General features: G+C 36.1%; 1 protein-coding gene across 1 annotated transcript in view; it reads left to right on the top strand.

Annotated features, from left to right (window-relative positions):
• TTN (titin) overlaps positions 1-19,064 on the top strand; it is a 243,979-nt gene that overhangs the window by 139,398 nt on the left and 85,517 nt on the right. Inside the window, exons 185-213 of the mRNA XM_083841011.1 lie at positions 568-2,508; positions 3,483-3,533; positions 4,189-4,584; positions 4,796-5,071; positions 5,286-5,561; positions 5,720-5,859; positions 6,358-6,484; positions 6,576-6,839; positions 6,957-7,223; positions 7,361-7,624; positions 8,157-8,296; positions 8,421-8,547; positions 8,667-8,933; positions 9,036-9,302; positions 9,819-10,085; positions 10,183-10,322; positions 11,154-11,280; positions 12,016-12,158; positions 14,087-14,210; positions 15,079-15,345; positions 15,506-15,603; positions 15,778-15,946; positions 16,043-16,309; positions 16,435-16,701; positions 16,793-17,071; positions 17,178-17,586; positions 17,692-17,816; positions 17,912-18,178; positions 18,765-19,034. Coding sequence (XP_083697137.1) covers positions 568-2,508; positions 3,483-3,533; positions 4,189-4,584; positions 4,796-5,071; positions 5,286-5,561; positions 5,720-5,859; positions 6,358-6,484; positions 6,576-6,839; positions 6,957-7,223; positions 7,361-7,624; positions 8,157-8,296; positions 8,421-8,547; positions 8,667-8,933; positions 9,036-9,302; positions 9,819-10,085; positions 10,183-10,322; positions 11,154-11,280; positions 12,016-12,158; positions 14,087-14,210; positions 15,079-15,345; positions 15,506-15,603; positions 15,778-15,946; positions 16,043-16,309; positions 16,435-16,701; positions 16,793-17,071; positions 17,178-17,586; positions 17,692-17,816; positions 17,912-18,178; positions 18,765-19,034 — 8,022 coding nt within the window. The remainder of the gene's footprint in view (positions 1-567; positions 2,509-3,482; positions 3,534-4,188; positions 4,585-4,795; positions 5,072-5,285; positions 5,562-5,719; positions 5,860-6,357; positions 6,485-6,575; positions 6,840-6,956; positions 7,224-7,360; positions 7,625-8,156; positions 8,297-8,420; positions 8,548-8,666; positions 8,934-9,035; positions 9,303-9,818; positions 10,086-10,182; positions 10,323-11,153; positions 11,281-12,015; positions 12,159-14,086; positions 14,211-15,078; positions 15,346-15,505; positions 15,604-15,777; positions 15,947-16,042; positions 16,310-16,434; positions 16,702-16,792; positions 17,072-17,177; positions 17,587-17,691; positions 17,817-17,911; positions 18,179-18,764; positions 19,035-19,064) is intronic.

The raw sequence follows: 19,064 nt of genomic DNA, 5'->3' as shown, positions 1-19,064 counted from the left end.
CTAGTTTCCTGTTATATGCTTAGGATCCTAGGTCATATCCACTGTGGAAAAAAGAGAGTCCTTTCTCCTGGAAGCACTCCAGGTCTGAAGTCTGTCAATAGAGTTGATGTACATGCTGCTTGCCCATCATTCAGAGAGCCTTATCTTAAAGCACAGCTCAGACCTTGGGCACTTGAGAAGCCTGCTCATGAATGTCTCATGGTCATTGATTTGGTGATGTAGTCAGACCTGCAGTGGCACCACTAAACCATTCTATATAGATGGCCATGTCTTAGAGAACCATTATTTTCTGGTACTTTCAACCTGGATTAGATTTGGACTGGCAAACTAGTGGGATGATGCTCTGCACCATAACAGAGGTTTCCTTGAGTCCTCTGTGCTGTTTGTGTGTGCAATTCTTATCTTTTCTGTGTGTGTGTTGTGTTGTAAATTTTGTGTTATATGAAGATAGTGTTCTATGTTCATTTTATTTCAGGTATAGCTGGAAATTTTGTCTTAAAATTTATTATTCTTGATGCTTATTCTTATGGATTTTAACTCTCTAAATTACCTGTGAAACCTTTGTAGCTGCAGAAAAGCCCGATGCACCATCTGTACTAAAGCATAAAGGTAAAATGTCCCCAGTGGAAGAAGACAAGACCGAGTCAATTGTGTTAAAGAAGATTTCAGTTGAGAAACACATACATGTCAAAGAGAGAGTAAGTCCTAAGGAGACAGTTCTGGATGTTCAAATGGTAGAGCCACTTGAGTTGAAAATCTCACTGGAAACAGCTGATGGAATACTGAACCTAGAGAGAGATGATCAAGTGGCTCTTAAATATTTTGTGCTGGCTCCTGAAGGAGGGGAGCCAGAAATGACACACACAGTTTCAAGAAAAACTCCTACCCCTACAGGTGAGAAAAGAGAAGTTACAATAGATCACCTTATTTATGAAAAGGATGAACCACTACTACCTGATGGGGAATTGAAATTGATCTATATGTCATCTGAATATGAGGAAAGTGATTCCAGAGAAGAAAGGGGGGGTGGAACTACATTGGCTGTTCATAAGGAACGTGCTATAGAGAGAGTCTCTGACAAGTCTAGGGTTCTTCGGGAAAGAAAGATTCCTGTGCATGAAAAAGGAGAGGTAACTGAGTCAATTTATGTACCTAAACATATACTCAAAGAGCCTTATGAGCCCGGAGACCAAAAAAGACTAAGAAAAGGGAGAAAATCAAAAATCAGGTTGCAGCCTGAAGAATCTCCCATTAAGGATGAAACTTCATTTGTAAAGAATATCACAGAAGCAAAAATAACTGAAACTCCTCTGATTAGAAGTGAGGAGAGTGGAGGATTTACTCTAGAGAAATCTGAAGTTCCTCTTGAAGAATCTATGAAACACAGTGACATACAGAAGAAAACTCAACAGATAAAGAAATACGGTACTACAGTAGCTGAAATTTGTATTGATAAGATTCTTAGTAAAGAAGCAAATAAAATGGAAACTATTCAAGATGATGAGAAAATGGACCTTACATCAGCAGAACTATATTCCTTAGAACTGTTGAATAAGACTACTGAACCAGCATTGAAAAAAGGTGTTGATCTAGAATACCCCACTGAAGAAGAGGAGGTTCCCAGAGAAAAATCTTACAGAATCTTTGAACAGTCTATTCCTAAGCCACAAATAGTGGAAATGAAAGCAGGAGCTAAATATTCTGCGCAGGAAGGAGAACCCACTGAAGTTCATTATGTGGAGGGTTCAGAAATACTGACTGAGAAAGCACTACTAAGTGATAGAAAAATCAGCAAGAGGATAACATCAGAGAATAAAGACAAAACTACTTTCAGCACCCACTTAAAAGAGAAATTTAGACAGTCAAGTGCCCCTGAAAAGTTGCCTGTGGAGAAAGAAGAATTTGATACAGTGATTACAGGAGGAGGAATGGAAGGTGAAGTTTCCATAGGAGAACATGAAAAGGGAGTCACAGATGAAATAGCTGACAGAACTGAGTCCGTAAAGAAAGCTCCTATTCAGCCACCAAAGCGCCAAGATAAAGAACAATTCCATAAAGTTCATACCTCTCCAGATGAAAGTGAAGAAGCTCCATCCCTTAAAGGCAGCAAAGCTAAAACTGAAGAAAAGAAAGACTCTTTGACTGTGGAAGAAGTGAAGATTTCTGGAAGAGAGCTTCAAGGTACAGAACCTACTTCAGATGAAAAAACAGCAGCTAAAAATGGCATTAGAAAAAGCACATCTCTTAGCAAGAAAAAAGAGAAGGAAAACCTTCCAGACAAAATATCATCAAGCAAAGGAATCTCTGCAAGTGAAACAATCACTCACTCCTCAAGCATAGGTAAGATAATCACTCCGAAGAATGTAGGAAAGAAGGAGTACTGGAAATCAGAACCCACTCACATGAATGAGCAAGCCAGTAGCCTTTTAAGTGAGGGCAGGAATTTGGATGCACCTGGAGAATCACATGAATTTCTGGATGTTCCTGCAAAGTCTCATGCAAAGCGAGGTGAGGAAGACTGCTGCCAAATTCTTCCACAAAGTGCTCATATTATTTGCTTCAAGAGAAAATACCATTTTCCATTGTGATGTTTGTTTTTCTTCTTTAACACCAATTACATTTCCATCCAGTGTATTAGCTGGCTGCATTGGCATTCAGCCACTCTTGATATGTTTGTCGTACTCTATGTATGTATATCCATGTAGTTTATGTTCATTGTCTGAGCCTTACCTTTTTGTAAGACAGTATAAATCATGTTACATGTCATTATCTCCTCAGAAAAACTAAAACTTTTCTCCTAGTATTCATTTTTCCATCCACTGCAATAAAATCTGTCCTGCATTTCATTCACATCATTCTGACATTAAAAGTGTATTTTATATTTTCTTACACAAAATGATGATGAGAAGCAGTATACTGGGGGAAATATTTTCAAAAGTTTTAGATGTGTCGTCACAATTTGGGCAACTGATGGAACGCGTGAGAATGTCACATTGTACCAAAACATATATTTAATTTTTACAACATATATTTTTGTTGTCTTCGTTAGTAAAAGTGTGTGCTTTGCTCAGTTAACACATTTTTTAATAGATACTTGAACTATTTTGGTTGATGGTTGAGTATTGATCAAGAGTTTAATTGTGAGAAAAGTGTCAGGGAATGGCAGAATTTTACAAAATAAGGGACAAGACAATAAATTGAGGAACTAGGAGTTCCTAAGCTGCCTTTCAGTCCTCACTGCTGAATATATGACTTTTCCACCCTTGAAGATGCTGAACTTACCATTCAGATATAGATTGTATAAGCTGTACAGATATATATGTATGTCTATATCTTCCTTCCCTTGTATGTGTATATAACTAAAGAAAGAGAATATCTGATTTGTAAAAAAGAAATAAAAAAATAAAAAAAAATGCTTGTCTTAATTTTCATATGTAAGTCTATTAAACTCCATTCCTAATGCTATTGCTGTTCTGCTTCAGAGGCCAAGCCATCAAAAGAAGAAACTCCGAAGGGTATCAGCCCAGTCAAAGGTAAAAGTTATTATAAAATGCCTATGATGGGGAATGACTGTTAACCTTTCCATGCTTGTTTCAATAGTTAGACATTATGAGAATGTTAGGTAGGTCCAGAGTCAGATATAGTATGTATGTAGTTAGAGGTTGTGCAGCCTCCCGGCACAGCTTCATCATGTAAGCAAGGCTATGCATTCCCCTTCAGGGCACAACTAGTCCACTTGGGGCAAAGAAGAGACAGTGGCAGAACTACTTCACCTCCTTTGAAATTCATAAAAATCAAACAGTTGTGAAGTTTAAACACAGTTACCCTCAAAATACCTATCCCTTCAGATTCAAGACATAAATGCATGATTCTGTTCTCCCATGTTTTGGTCTCAGTAGATGAGATTTGGTAATCAGGAGTAAATCTTTGAAAGATGACATAGTAAAACTTGGTCAGCACAATTGTACTAACAGAGACCCAATTATTTCAGTTCAGGTAATATAACAAAAATTTAACATTACTTGCTAGCTCTGTTGAAATTCCATTAGAGGCATAGGGTCCAGCAACACTGAAATGCATCAGTGAAACAGGTGGGTCACAAACCCATTCAAGTTTGGCTCTGCAGAATACTTACAATAAAAGCAATAAATCAGGGTTAGATTATTAATTTCTGTATCTGAATTACAGCCAAGAAGACACCTTCACCAGCAGATGCAGAAAGAAGGAAACTCAGGCCAGGCAGTGGTGGTGAAAAACCTCCTGAAGAGCCTCCATTCACTTATCAACTCAAGGCTGTGCCACTGAAGTTTGTCAAGGAGATGAAAGATATAGTCCTGACAGAAGCAGAATCTGTTGGGTCTTCTGCAATCTTTGAAGTCCTTATTTCACCATCCACTGCAATTACCAGCTGGATGAAAGATGGAAGTAACATCCGAGAGAGCCCAAAGCACAAGTTTATCGCAGATGGCAAAGATAGGAAGCTGCATATTATTGATGTCCAGCTATCAGATGCTGGTGAATATACTTGTGTGTTACGACTGGGTAACAAAGAGAAGACCTCTACAGCCAAACTCATTGTTGAAGGTAATCCCTGTTTCAGATCTGTCAATAATTTAAAGGCTAGCTACTCCTAAAGCTTTCTAGCTTTACTGGTACATTCTGAATTTACAGCGATCGTTAGATGCATTCTTTGATTTTCATTGATCACTACACAATTTGATTTAATATGTAAGATATTCTACATCACACATTCTGTATACAAATGAGACAAATCAAAACATTGTTTTTCCCGCAGAACTCCCAGTGCGGTTTGTGAAAACACTTGAAGAAGAAGTCACTGTGATTAAAGGCCAGCCACTGTACTTGACCTGTGAGCTTAATAAAGAAAGAAGTGTGGTTTGGAGAAAGGATGGGAAGATCATCAAAGACAAGCCTGGGAAATTTGCTCTGGGTATTATTGGTTTGTCGCATTCCCTCACCATCACTGATTCAGATGATGCTGATACTGGCACCTATACTGTTACTGTGGAAGACTCTGAGTTGTCATGCTCATCTTGTGTTAAGGTAGTAGGTAAGCAATCAAAATCATGTTCTCCTTTCTCTGTGGGATATTGGGGCTGTTTTAAAATTAGTATTTTCCACATAGCATTACAATATAAACTGGCAGATAACATTTTACAGATATTAAAAGCTTGTTGTAATATAAAATCTGTAAGTTCTGTTTCTTCTATTTTATTTATATTAAAAGTCCATTAACCTGTATTATTGTGTAACTTGTTATGCAGAAGTGATAAGAGACTGGTTAGTAAAGCCTATAAGAGACCAGCATGTGAAACCAAAAGGAACAGCTACTTTCACCTGTGATATTGTTAAGGATACACCAAACATTAAGTGGTTTAAAGGAGATGAGGAAATTCCTGCTGAACCGACTGACAAGACAGAAATCTTGAAAGAAGGAAATAAAATTTTCCTGAAAATCAAGAATGCTGGCCCTGCTGATATTGGAGAATATTCAGTGGAAGTTGAAGGTCGCAGATACCCAGCTAAACTAACCCTTGGGGGTAAGGAACCTTTTATTTGCTTTATATTCAAAAATGAAAAGTCAAAATTCAAAAATCTCTAAACAAACAAGCAAAAAAAAAAAAAAGGTAACCTGACTTCCTATAAAGCTCTATCAAAACTTGCCCTAATTATTTATGTGCTAATTTGTATATTCTAGAACGTGAAGTTGAACTTCTGAAGCCGTTAGAGGATGTCACAGTTTACGAGAAAGAAACAGCAAACTTTGATACAGAAATATCTGAGGAAGATATTCCTGGTGAATGGAAGCTGAAAGGTGAAACCCTGAGACCCTCACCTGTAAGCATCCTTGATTTAATAACATAGTTTACTTAAAATTAAACACTGTGATCAGGTTCACTTCAGTCATTGTGGTATGATCTTTGCAGGCATGCCATTTTTACTCAGTCCAGAATGTAGAAAGTCTAAACATTTTGGTTATTAAAAAAATGTTTATTGAAATAAGAGTTATGTACCTTAAAGGCAATCTTTTGAACTGCTTTATTTTCTCACAGAATTGCAGCATATTATTATGACAATAATAAAAACATCTTACGTACATTGCAGAGGACTATGCTGACATTTAAAAAAACTCTGGAAGGCTGAAGAAATGTGCTCTTTTTTTTATTATTATTATAATTTTTGAGTTAAAATTGTTACTTTTAACTGAGGAATAAGTCCAGTCTTCTTTCTGACTGACTCATTACTGTGTATCAAATATTTATAGAATTCCTTTATTAAAAATATATAGCAGCAAGGTATCTGCATTTTATTTACCAAAGTCTGTCATCCCTGCAGACATGTGAAATCAAAGCTGAAGGAGGGAAACGCTTCCTAACCTTGCACAAAGTCAAGTTAGACCAAGCTGGTGAAGTCCTTTACCAAGCACTTAATGCAGTTACTACAGCTATCCTGACAGTGAAAGGTACAATGCACCATGAAATGGAGTACAACATCAACTTACAAAGAATTCACTTTGAGTATGTTACAAACTACGTGTTCCATTTTGTTTCCAGAAATTGAACTGGACTTTGCAGTTCCCCTAAAAGATGTCACTGTCCCTGAGAAACGCCAAGCAAGGTTTGAATGTGTCCTTACCAGAGAAGCCAATGTTATATGGTCTAAGGGCAATGATATACTGAAAATTGGAGAAAAATTCGACATCATTGCAGATGGAAAGAAACATATTCTTATAATCAATGATTCTCAGTTTGATGATGAGGGAGAATACACTGCTGAAGTTGATGGCAAGAAGAGCACAGCAAGATTGTTTGTGGAAGGCAAGTATCTTATTACGTACAAAACAATAAATAATAAATATGTAAATAAGTATCTTTTAAAATCACATTAGCGTTTTTTCCAGAGGTACTTACGTGTGCCTTCTTTCTATGCTATAGGTGTGAGGCTGAAGTTCATTTCACCTCTACAGGATCAAACAGTGAAAGAAGGAGAAACAGCTCACTTTCAGTTTGAGCTTTCTCATGAAGACATGCCAGTGAAATGGTACAAAAATGATAAGAGACTCCACACAAGCAGAACAGTTGTAATTACTTCAGAAGGCAAAGTTCATAAACTAGAAATGAGAGAAGTGACACTTGATGATATCTCCGAAATAAAGGCTGTAGTCAAGGACTTGAACACACAAGCAAACCTCAAAGTCTTAGGTAATTATAGAAACAATATAAAACACACTATAGCGTAAGTATAAACAATGTTAATAAGTGGAGTGTGACAAAATATTGATCTTTTAGTAAATTTATATTACTAATTTAATGTTTCATATCCAATATGCCTTTTGTAGAGGCTGATCCATACTTCACTGTGAAATTACAAGACTACAGTGCTGTGGAGAAAGATGATATTACACTGGAGTGTGAGCTTAGCAAAGATGTTCCAGTAAAATGGTACAAAGATGGTGAAGAACTAGTTGCTTCAAGCAGAATTTCCATAAAAACAGATGGCTTGCGCCGTATCCTAACGATCAAGAAGGCTGCAGAGAGTGATAAGGGTGTTTATGAGTGTGACTGTGGAACAGACAAGACAAATGCTAATGTTGGCGTTGAGCGTAAGTCATCATGCCTTGGCTAAGGGAAAGTACTGAAACCTTTGTAAAACACTATAGGCAAACAGACATTCTCTAGAGTACAGCAGCAAAAATTGTGCCTTTAGAAAACATGTTGTTATGATGACTAGTTGAAATATCTAAATTTACAATTGTCAAATATATTTATGAGAAGAGACAATATATCTTAAGATATATAAATGGCTGTTTTAATGACAGTGATGATCATTTTTTTCTCTATGTCCATTTCCAGTCAGGAGAAAAAAAATCAATTTATTTAACTGTAACATATAAGTTAATTACATGGAAAAATATTCTTACTGAAGCTAACTAAACTTTCAGACATATTACAGAAGGAGGTTATATACTGCCCAAACTTGAGCTTTTTTAAAAAGAAGTTAGATAAATACTTGTCGGTGATAGTATATGAATTTCCTAAAGAAGGGATAATAAGAGAGCTGAAATCCTTTCCAGTCCTGCATTTCTATGTTATAGAATGAATAAGTAGATGTGAACTTTTTTTTTTGTCTTTTAGCTCGCTTAATTAAAGTGGAACGCCCACTGTATGGAGTGGAAGTATTTGTTGGTGAAACAGCACGTTTTGAAATTGAAATTTCTGAGCCTGATGTTCATCCTATATGGAAGCTGAAGGGAGAGACCCTAACACCTTCACCTGTGAGACTGCTGCTCTATTTTTAGATCATAATTTACACTAGGAAAACATATTTGATGATAATGTTGGCTGAGTAGTTTCCTAGAATACTCATATTTTGATGGGTTCTTTTTTCTTTATTACCAGGAGTGTGAAATAATTGAGGATGGGAAGAAGCATATTCTTCTCCTTCATAACTGCAAACTGGATATGACTGGAGAAGTGTCTTTCCAAGCTGCTAATGCTAAAAGTGCTGCCAGTCTGAAAGTGAAAGGTAGAGTCTGCAGTTTGCCAACATTTCCATGTGTGTCTCAGGGCACTAGAACAAATCTAGTAGCAGAAAGATCTATATAAACCTATTACAGAACTGAAAGTGCTCTTCTTTGATTTCAGAATTGCCTCTCATCTTTATCACTCCACTAAGTGATGTGAAGGTCTTTGAGAAGGATGAAGCCAAGTTTGAATGTGAAGTGTCTAGAGAACCCAAGGCTTTCCGTTGGTTAAAAGGAACACAAGAGATCACTCCTGATGAAAGATTTGAAATTATTTCAGATGGAACAAAACATGCTCTGATTATTAAATCTGTTGTGTTTGACGATGAAGCTAAATATAGTTTTGAAGCTGAAGATAAGAGAACAAGCGCAAAACTAATTATCGAAGGTTTGTCTGACTTTGCCTTTCTAGGGAAGAGTTACACCATAGTTGTCCTTGAACAGTTTTTATTGGTAGCATTATTATTAATGAAATGTTTTGTTGATATAGGTATTCGCCTGAAATTCATTACTCCTCTCAAGGATATAACAAAAAAGGAGCGAGAAACTGCAGTGTTCACGGTGGAACTCTCACATGAAAATATTCCTGTTGTCTGGTTCAAGAATGACCAGCGATTACATACCAGTAAAGTGGTTTCAATGACAGATGATGGAAAATTTCATACACTCACAATCAAAGATCTTACTATTGATGATACTTCTCAGATTAGAGTGGAAGCTATGGGCAAATCCTCAGAAGCTAAACTCACTGTTCTTGGTAAGCATACCCAAAAGAATTCACATGATGTATATTATCAGAAGTATTATTAATGAAAAATGAATAATCATCAGAAAGTCTTGGGATTTGTTTGATTTGGTTTTTTTTTGGTTTGATTTGGTTCGGTTTGGGGGTTTGGCCTAAACTTACTTGGTGATTTTTGACAACTTGACAATTTGCTTGTATTCCTTGGGGCTCCACTTTCCAAAAGGATAATTGAAATCTCTTCAAAATTTCATCCAAGTGTGGTGAAAATAGCTATAAAATACTTGTATGGTGCTCTGAATCTACCAGAACAGCAAAATCATGTTGTCAGTAACATGAGTAGTACACTGACTTTTTTCTTAGCTATTTGTTATTCTCTCTTTTTGCGACATAACTATGCAATAATTATAAGGACTGTATTTAATCCCCCTTGCAGGGCATAAGCATGAAATGTATCTGATGGTAAGAACCCTTTTCCTTTCTGAAAGACTTAATCTTCACATTAAAAGATGTCTTAACTTTTACTTGCAGAGGGAGACCCTTACTTCACTGGGAAGCTTCAGGATTATACTGCTGTAGAGAAAGACGAAGTGATTTTACAATGTGAAATCAGCAAAGCAGATGCCCCGGTGAAATGGATGAAGGATGGCAAACCAATTACTCCATCAAAGAATGTTGTTATTAAGGCTGATGGCAAAAAGAGAATACTTATCCTCAAGAAAGCTTTGAAGAAAGACATTGGAAAATACACTTGTGATTGTGGTACTGATCAAACCTCTGCTAACCTCAATATTGAAGGTATGGTTATTTTATTGGGTTGCTATGTTGAAGAGAACTTTTGGATGTTTATTAGTGACTGAGGTAATCAATCACTTTTTCGCACCCACCTCCCCAGACAGGGATATTGAGATCATACGTCCGCTATACAGCGTGGAGGTGATTGAGACAGAGACTGCCCGTTTTGATATTGAAATCTCTGAGGAAGGTGTCCATGGCAATTGGAAACTAAAAGGAGAACCCCTGACTGAATCACCTGTAAGCAGATATTTTAAGATGTTACTTACGTGTGGCTCAACAACTTGCATGGAACTGGGATGTGAGGGAGAAGCAGACAGCTGCAGAAATTAAGTGAAAACTCTTTCTGCTTTCTATAATCATGTATCTGAAGTGCTAAGACCACACATAATTCTCTTAAACGTAACGGCATTTAAAAATTGAACCTTTGGATTCAGTGAATTTACCTTTTGTTTTTTTGGGTTATGTTTGTTTTAGATAGATGTGGATCACATTTTCAAACTCTTCACTATTGCTCTGGTAGCTGAAATTTGTTTAAAATGGCATAATGCTTAATTAAATATTCTTAAGTCCTAGCTGGTAGGATATGGAAATTAAAAAAATGGTACAATCATGACTAACTGTAATTTGGCAATGCTTTGATGTTACAGTACTGATGTGAAAAATACACAAAGATAAAAAGTTCCAAGAAAATCAGTGTGAGGGTAAAAGAAAAAGACCCTTCTCAAGGAAAAGGGACAACAAAAGCTTAGTATTTCCTATTTCTTCTCAGCCTTCTGACCGGTCTGCATCTGCATATATTGGCTAGTCAATCAGCACATACATGCCACTCTCATTAATGCATTGCTTCTTGCCCTTTCTTGCTAAGAAGAAGTAGATTGTATTAGAACAGAGGAGACTGAAAGGAAAGGGGCTAGACTATGGATGAAAGTTTAGAGGGCATATTTTAGGGAGTTTGGGTCTGAGTTTTGTGGAGGAAATAATGGACCCGTGGTATGAAGAGAAATATGGGCTCTTGTGCTGAGCATGAAAAAGATACTGAAAAAATTTGCTTCACTTTTCTTTTTGAAGGACTGTGAAATCAAGGAAGAAGGCAAAAAGCACTTCCTTACACTGTATAACGTACGCTTAGATCAAGCTGGTGGAGTAGATTTCCAAGCAGCAAATGCTAAATCTGGTGCTCACCTTCGAGTGAAACGTAAGTGTCTTTGAAATTACCTAAATGAAAACAAGGTGGAAAAATCTCTACACTATACTCAACCCAGAGCAATTATTTCTAGAACAGCAATTCAAATATTAATTACTCAAGCTGTCTTCACCTCTTTAAGTTAAGGAATGTTCTTTCTTTCTCCATTTACTTATTTATGTTTGTAATTTATGTAGTTTATTCATATAGGAAAAGAAAAAGTAAGGAGATGGCTTTGAATGCTTCTTCATGGTCTGGCATCATATGCAGTTATGAAATCAAAGTATCATAAGCAGAGGCTTTACAGCATTGAAATATCATGTTAACCTGAGAGGATGGGATCACAGTGATATTTGGGGATAGGGTTAAGAATGTGATGGACAGGGACAGACCACATGGTTGAAGACCACTTGTTTCCCACTCCAATCCTAGCCCTCGCTATTTTGGAAAACACATGCCTTATCTAGCAAGAGGCATGCAGGGCTTGGCAGAGAGACAGATGCACAGCAACTTTCCTGCTGACCTTGTTCAATTTAAAGAAACGCACTCTGCAAATAGGAAATTTTCGGTCACTAGCCCTCCCCCTAAAGCCCCAGGGTGGCCCCTTCTATTTAGGGAATTAAACAAGCAGCACTGCGATGTCTGTCTCTCTTGAGGGAAGCCACCATGGAGATTAGTACATAAGGACAGTGGTTCTCTCTTGGGTACAAGTGACTAATCTGAAAATAATGTTGTCTTCTTACCAAGCTCGAGTAATAGGCTTGCTGAGACCCCTCAAGGATGTAACAGTGACAGCTGGGGAATCAGCAACCTTTGACTGCGAACTCTCTTATGAAGGAATCCCAGTAGAGTGGTTCTTGCAAGGAAAGAAACTGGAACCCAGTGATAAGGTAAGGAGACTAAACTTTATTTTCCCTCATGTTTGCTACTCCTTCCTCTCTTTCACTCTTCTTCTCCATATTATTTCTCATTTACTTTCTACCAGTAGAATTGCTAAGTCACAAGAATGTAATAGTGCTACTGTGTTGAATGGAAAAATGGTAAATCCTCACTGAATCAGACATGGCTTTCTTTTTTTTTTTCTTCTATTTTTTTTTTTTTTCCCCTGGAGAAGTTGGAGGATCTGGAATACTATAAGTTTTTATTGTACAAAGGGAAACTATGACTTACGTGCCTGATTCTGTGGGAGACTGAGCTACAGAGATACTGAATGATTTTTATTTTTTTTTCTCAGATTAATTGCAGTAACAGTGAGGGGGTTTTGAAAGGTGCTATCAGGAAATGCTTTTTTTCTCCTGAATGCTGAGTTGCAGTCCAATTCTGCATATAAGGGGATTAAGAGGATTCGAATTCCATTTCAGGCATTTGTTCTGGCTCTCCAGATAACTTTCTAAGCAGGTTTGCTTGTCAAGCACTTCTCACTAACTATTTTTAACCCTTCATCAAGTGCTGACTCTTAGCTTTGAGATCTGAGTAGTGTGGAATGCAGCCAATTTAATATTTGAAGTTAATGGGAGAGGAGATACTGTAAAAAGCTAAAATAAAAAAATGATATGACTGGTTTTAAGACTTATTTTGTTTTTCTTTGTTTGTTTGTTTGTTTGTTTGTTTTTTACATATTAGCCCTAAGGGAAGGTAATGCAAATGAAAGTATCAGTTGCAAACCTCATACAAAGCAAACTTTAAAGGCATCATATGATGTAGCAAAGTTTAAGAAACTGTAATAATGTGGCTAACAATACTTCAGTACATATTTTTTACCTTAAGATATAATTTTAACAGTTTGTTTTCAGTTTTGGGAAATAGATCTTTCAAAGCTTTACCAAATTTGCTTAAATTAAAACTATCTCCTACAAAAAATAGATTATAGAAGTCAGAAAAAAAACATCAAAGAAGTAGCAACCCCATTACTATGTTTAAAGATAGATAGGCAAAACTGAAAATCAACAGAAGAGACATTTAATAAATCAAGGTAATCACTTCTCAGCCTAGCTATAAAAATATGGAAAGCTATTAATCACTACAGTGACTTGTTAGTTATTACTGCCTCACAAGATACTACAAGTTCAGTAGTTCTGTATGATGGAATATTATTTTGTTCTTATCTGTGTTGTCATTTGCATTACATGGGAAAAAAAATTTTCCTTCAGCTTACATATACACTCAAAACTGTCATTTGTCTTCAGCTGAAATTTTGTGAAGTGGTGTTTATGTAGGAGTACCCTGTTAAAATGCATGATTGCAAAGAATCACGTATTTTAATCATGCAAAGAAAAAAAAAATGGAAATGTTCTTTTAGGCAGAACTTCCTACCAAAACTTGATAATAGAAAGTCAATTTAGTATTTGAAAAGGGGTATATGGGGAGGGTGCCAGACCCCTTTAAATTTCTCTAAAAGTTTTTACTTTGATGTAGACAGGAATAATAAATTTTCCCATAAAGTTATAAACTTATAAACTACTTAATTTGGCATTTATTAGTACATGTTCAAAATGAACGTGATCTCAAGGTTCATTCTGAACTTTGGTAGTAAACTCAGGTTTTCTAATATAAAGACAGAAGTAAAATGTGTGGTAACATAAAATTCCAATTTCTCATAAGTGAAAGAACAAAACAGAAATGATTCTCAAAATCCTCACGACATTTGTATCTTGAGATCTATCTAGTGTATACAAAAGGAAATAATCCAAACTTCATATAAAAGTAAACAAAAAAACCTCCACAGGTAACAATAAATAACAGTTAACTATTTCGTTAAATGTTCCTCAAATATTTGTTCTAGATATTTACGCAAGTATTTTTTTATGTACTTTGTAAGGTTGTCACACGTGCTGAAGGGAGAGTTCACACACTTACTCTTAGAGATGTCAAGTTAACAGATGCAGGAGAAGTTTCACTGACTGCAAAAGATTTCAGAACTCAAGCAAATCTTTTTGTGAAAGGTAAGTCAGTCATTTTAATTATACCATAGTCTCTATTAATAGTCTGTTCATGATTCACCCTGCAAAAGGACATAATATGTATATATTATATGTACACCATATATCAGATTAGGAGGTTCATACATGCAATACTGGACTGGTAGACAACTTTCATGATTAAAATATCCACTTAGTTAAAATGTTTATGCTTCACAGAAGGGCTGGGAAAACAAAGGAATACTGGAAACATGTCAGATGTGGGAGTTGAATTCAGGTTTCCAGAGCTTCACTGCAGATTTGAACATTCAACTGGCCTCAACATAACCCATGAATACTGGCTATTGTATCTCCTCACAGCTTGCTTCTGATTCTTGCATTAGAGTATCTAGAAACCTGAGAGTACAACTATGACACCAGTCAAGTGATAGAATATTGGCTAGATTTCTTAGCTATGTGAAGCTAAGAAGTCAAAAAAAAAAAAAAAAAAAAAAAACAAAACTGCACACGCTTCTAATTTAGCTATTCAAAGAAAAAAAAAGTTCCTAAAGTTCAGGGTAGAACTTCAGAGTCACTGAGCTCACATGGCTGTAGAGTGGCTAAAGAAACTGAGTTGCAAGTCTTTGTGATAATGATTTGTGAGTAAAATAGTCTTGGACAAGGAGATCATTGAAACTATTTTACAGTAAGCTGAAAATGAGGAAATTGGCTGAATTAACTGAGTATTATTAGGGATTAAAATAATAAAAAACTTTAGTAGAGAAGTCTAAGAGCATTGTTAATTATTCAGTCAAAAAAAAAAGTTAGTAAACCACATGGGAAAGTTCTGTATTAGCAGAAGGCCGGATAAAATTTGGATCTTCTCTATCAAAAATCTGTCTCCTCCTTTCAGAACCTCCAGTTGAATTTACTAAACCACTTGAGGACCAGACTGTTGAAGAGGAGGCCACTGCAGTACTGGAATGTGAAGTTTCCAGGGAAAATGCAAAAGTGAAATGGTTCAAAAATGGAGAAGAAATTCACAAGACAAAGAAGTATGATATCATTTCTGATGGCAGGGTCAGAAAACTCATTATCCACGGCTGTACACTGGATGATGCAAAAACATACACCTGTGATGCTAAAGATTTTAAGACATCATGTTTTCTCAATGTAGAACGTGAGTCATTTATAAATTTCCAGAAAATATCTAAGTACTAGAGACACTATGTACTATTGTCTATGCATATAGACACTATGTACTAGTGTCTATGACTAGCAATAAATAATATCAAGTGCAGCAATTTATCTTCTTTTTTTCTTTCTTTCTTTTTCTGTAGCAATTCGTGTTGAGTTCCTGAGACCACTAACTGACCTTGAAGTAAAAGAAAAAGAATCTGCTCGGTTTGAATGTGAAATTTCTCGTCCAGGTGTTAAGGTTAATAATAATAATTCTTAATCTGAGTAATTCCTTTTACTACAGGTTGTTGGGGCTTTTATTTTGTTTTGTTTTTAGTTCACAACTTCATAGTGTTGTTGCAAAACAATACACAACTGAAATCTATTGTAAGTATATTAATGTTAATAAGCATGTCAATTTGTTCTAAAACAGGTGAAGTGGTTTAAGGATGGCATTGAAATTAGAAAAGGCAAGAAATATGACATAATTTCCAGAGGCACAGAACACATTCTTGTTATCAGTAAATGTGTCCTTGATGATGAAGCTGAATATGCCTGTGAAGCAAAAACAGCTCGAACTTCTGGCCTACTTACAGTGTTAGGTGAACAAACCTTTTTAATAATCTAATATATGAAGAAGAAAAAATCTTATTTTGATGAAAGGTTTTAATTGTTTTTTTTCCAAATTCTTGTTGCAGAGGAAGAGGCTGTTTTCACAAAAAATCTTCCTGATCTTGAAGTAAATGAAAATGACACTGTGAAATTGATCTGTGAAATCTCAAAGCCTAATGCTGAAGTTACTTGGTTTAAAGGAGATGAGGAAGTGCCTGATGGTGGTAGATTTGAATACATTTCTGATGGTAGAAAGCGAATTCTTGTCATACGTAATGCTCATCCTGAGGATGCTAGCAAATACACTTGCAAGCTCCCAAGCTCTAGTACAACAGGAAAACTTACTGTACATGGTAAGAGAGTTACTTTTGTGTCTTTATTTTCTGAAAAAAAAAAGGTCAATAAGAATACATAATTTGGTTTATTCTCTTCATAAATAGAAAGTAAAATGTTTACCTACAAAAATATTTTCTTTCAGAACTTGCAGCAGAATTTCTTACCAGACCACAAAATCTTGAGGTTCTTGAAGGAGACAAAGCTGAATTTGTGTGTTCAGTATCCAAAGAGGCAATTACAGTACAGTGGCTTTGGGGTGACACAGTTCTGGAACCTGGTGATAAGTATGACATAATTTCAGATGGCAAAAAGAGGACGCTTGTGATAAAAGACTCTACTCTAGGAGATGCAGGAAAGTATACTGTCATGGTTGGTGAAGCTAAAGCTACAGCACGCTTAACAGTGATTGGTAAGCTTTATTTTATCAATGTACAGGTACATATTTTACTGTATTCCTTCTACTACATGATGTCATATTTCTTCTGTTTTCTGAATTTCAGAAAAACTCAGGATTATAACTCCCCTTAAAGACCAAGAAGTTAATGAGGGTCAAGAAATTATCTTCAACTGTGAAGTCAATAAAGAAGGTGCCAAAGAGAAATGGTACAAAAATGATGAAGCAATATTTGATAGTGCCAAATATATTATTGTCCAGAAGAATTTAGTTTACACTCTCAGAATCAGGGATGCACAGTTGAAAGATCAAGCTACCTATACTATTTCACTATCAAACCAGAGAGGAGAACAAGTCAAGAGCTCTGCTGCATTAACAGTATTAGGTAAATAGCTTCCACTGTATTTAAGCTGTTTAATCATCCTGTATTCAATTTCACGTAAGGATAATGAGGATGTAAATTAATCACATTTTATTTTTTGTCTTAACAGAGGAGGATCTCAGGATTGTTGAGCCCCTTGAAGATATTGAGACCATGGAAAAGAAAACTGTCACATTCTGGTGCAAAGTCAATCGCCTTAATGCAACTCTCAAATGGACAAAGAATGGTGAAGAGATCACATTCAACAAGCGCATTTTGTATAAAATCGATAAATACAAACACTCGCTCATCATTAAAGATTGTGGCTTTATAGATGAAGGTGAATACACTGTAACTGCTGGACAAGACAAATCTATTGCAGAACTTCTCATCACAGAAGCACCAGCAGACTTCATTGAACATCTCCGGGACCAGACAGTCACTGAATTTGATGATGCTGTCTTCACCTGCCAGCTTTCCAAGGAGAAAGCTAGTGTGAGATGGTACAGAAATGGCAGAGAAATCAAAGAAGGCAAAAAGTATGCACATTTTATTATGCTTGCTAATATGCGAAACACATTTGCTTTACTTTGTATCTTTATCTGGGTATTATAATGCTGCTTACTTATTTTCTCCCCATAAAGATATCAGTTTGAAAAGGATGGAAACCTGCACAGATTAATCATAAAAGACTGTAGACTAGATGATGAGTGTGAATATTCCTGTGGAGTGGATGACAGGAAATCTAGGGCAAGACTTTTTGTTGAAGGTATGTATAAAATTAAATAGGATTAATTTCTTCATTATTTAGTGATAGTAGAAATGACACACTAATACCACCAAATGAATTGATGTTTACTTCAGAAATCCCTGTTGAGATTATCCGACCACCACAAGATATCTATGAAGCTCCTGGTGCAGATGTCATCTTCATGGCTGAGTTGAACAAAGATGGTGTGGAGGTCAAGTGGCTGAGAAACAACATGATTATTGTTCAAGGTGACAAACATCAGATGATGAGTGAAGGAAAGGTCCATAGGCTGCAGGTGTGCGATATAAAGCCCCGTGACCAAGGGGAATACAGATTTATTGCTAAAGATAAAGAAGCTAGAGCTAAACTTGAATTAGCAGGTAAGATGTCTGCTTTGTATTTATTTTATAAAATTTGAGATCAGAGAATTAACTCTTCAAGTAAAGTTATTAAAATGAATATGAAATCAGGCTAAGACAAGTGCAAGTCTGTTAAACTGTATGAATTATGATTCAGACAACAAATTTTTTTTATTATACCATGCTTGTCCAGCTGTCAAGGAAATTATAGGTCACTTTTCAATGTCTACAGTAAAGAGCAAAAATTGAGCTTATAGGATACAAAATCTTTTCATTAGGTCACTGCAGATGTAAAGTATGCAAATTATTTGACCTACTCATTTCAGTCATATAAGACAATGAGTTCCTCATTTGTCTTTTACAGGATCAGACCAATAAAATTAATAGTCAAAAAGCAGCTCCCTCTTCCTTCATTTTATAGGAGAGCACGGTACATAATGTCTGAGTTTCTTGCTCTCTGGAGCAATCCAATAAATATATGAAGGAATTTGTTTAGAATTGACACAACAGTTCCTTTTACTTTTCTATGTGTGCTTCTTAGATGACTTCGCACATACATCATTCTTATAATTTGTAAGTACTCACTTGTCATATTGATCTTCCTTAGCTGCTCCTAGGATCAAGACTGGTGATCAAAACCTTGTCGTTGATGTTGGGAAGCCTTTAACTATGACTGTTCCATATGATGCCTACCCAAGAGCAGAAGCAGAATGGTTGAAAGGGGAGGAAGGTCTGCCAACAACAACTGTTGATACAACAACTGACTGCACTACCTTCAAAATTTATGAAGCAAAGAAATCAGATAAGGGAAGGTACAAGATTATACTTCGAAACAAACATGGCCAGGCAGAAGCATTCATCAATGTAGAGGTCATTGGTAAGAGCTCCCAATGTTAAAACCTTGACT

Source organism: Anser anser (genome assembly GCF_964211835.1).
Source record: "Anser anser genome assembly, chromosome: 6".
In the NCBI taxonomy this organism is placed as follows: Eukaryota; Metazoa; Chordata; class Aves; order Anseriformes; family Anatidae; genus Anser; species Anser anser.
This window is presented reverse-complemented; position numbering and strand designations above follow the sequence as displayed.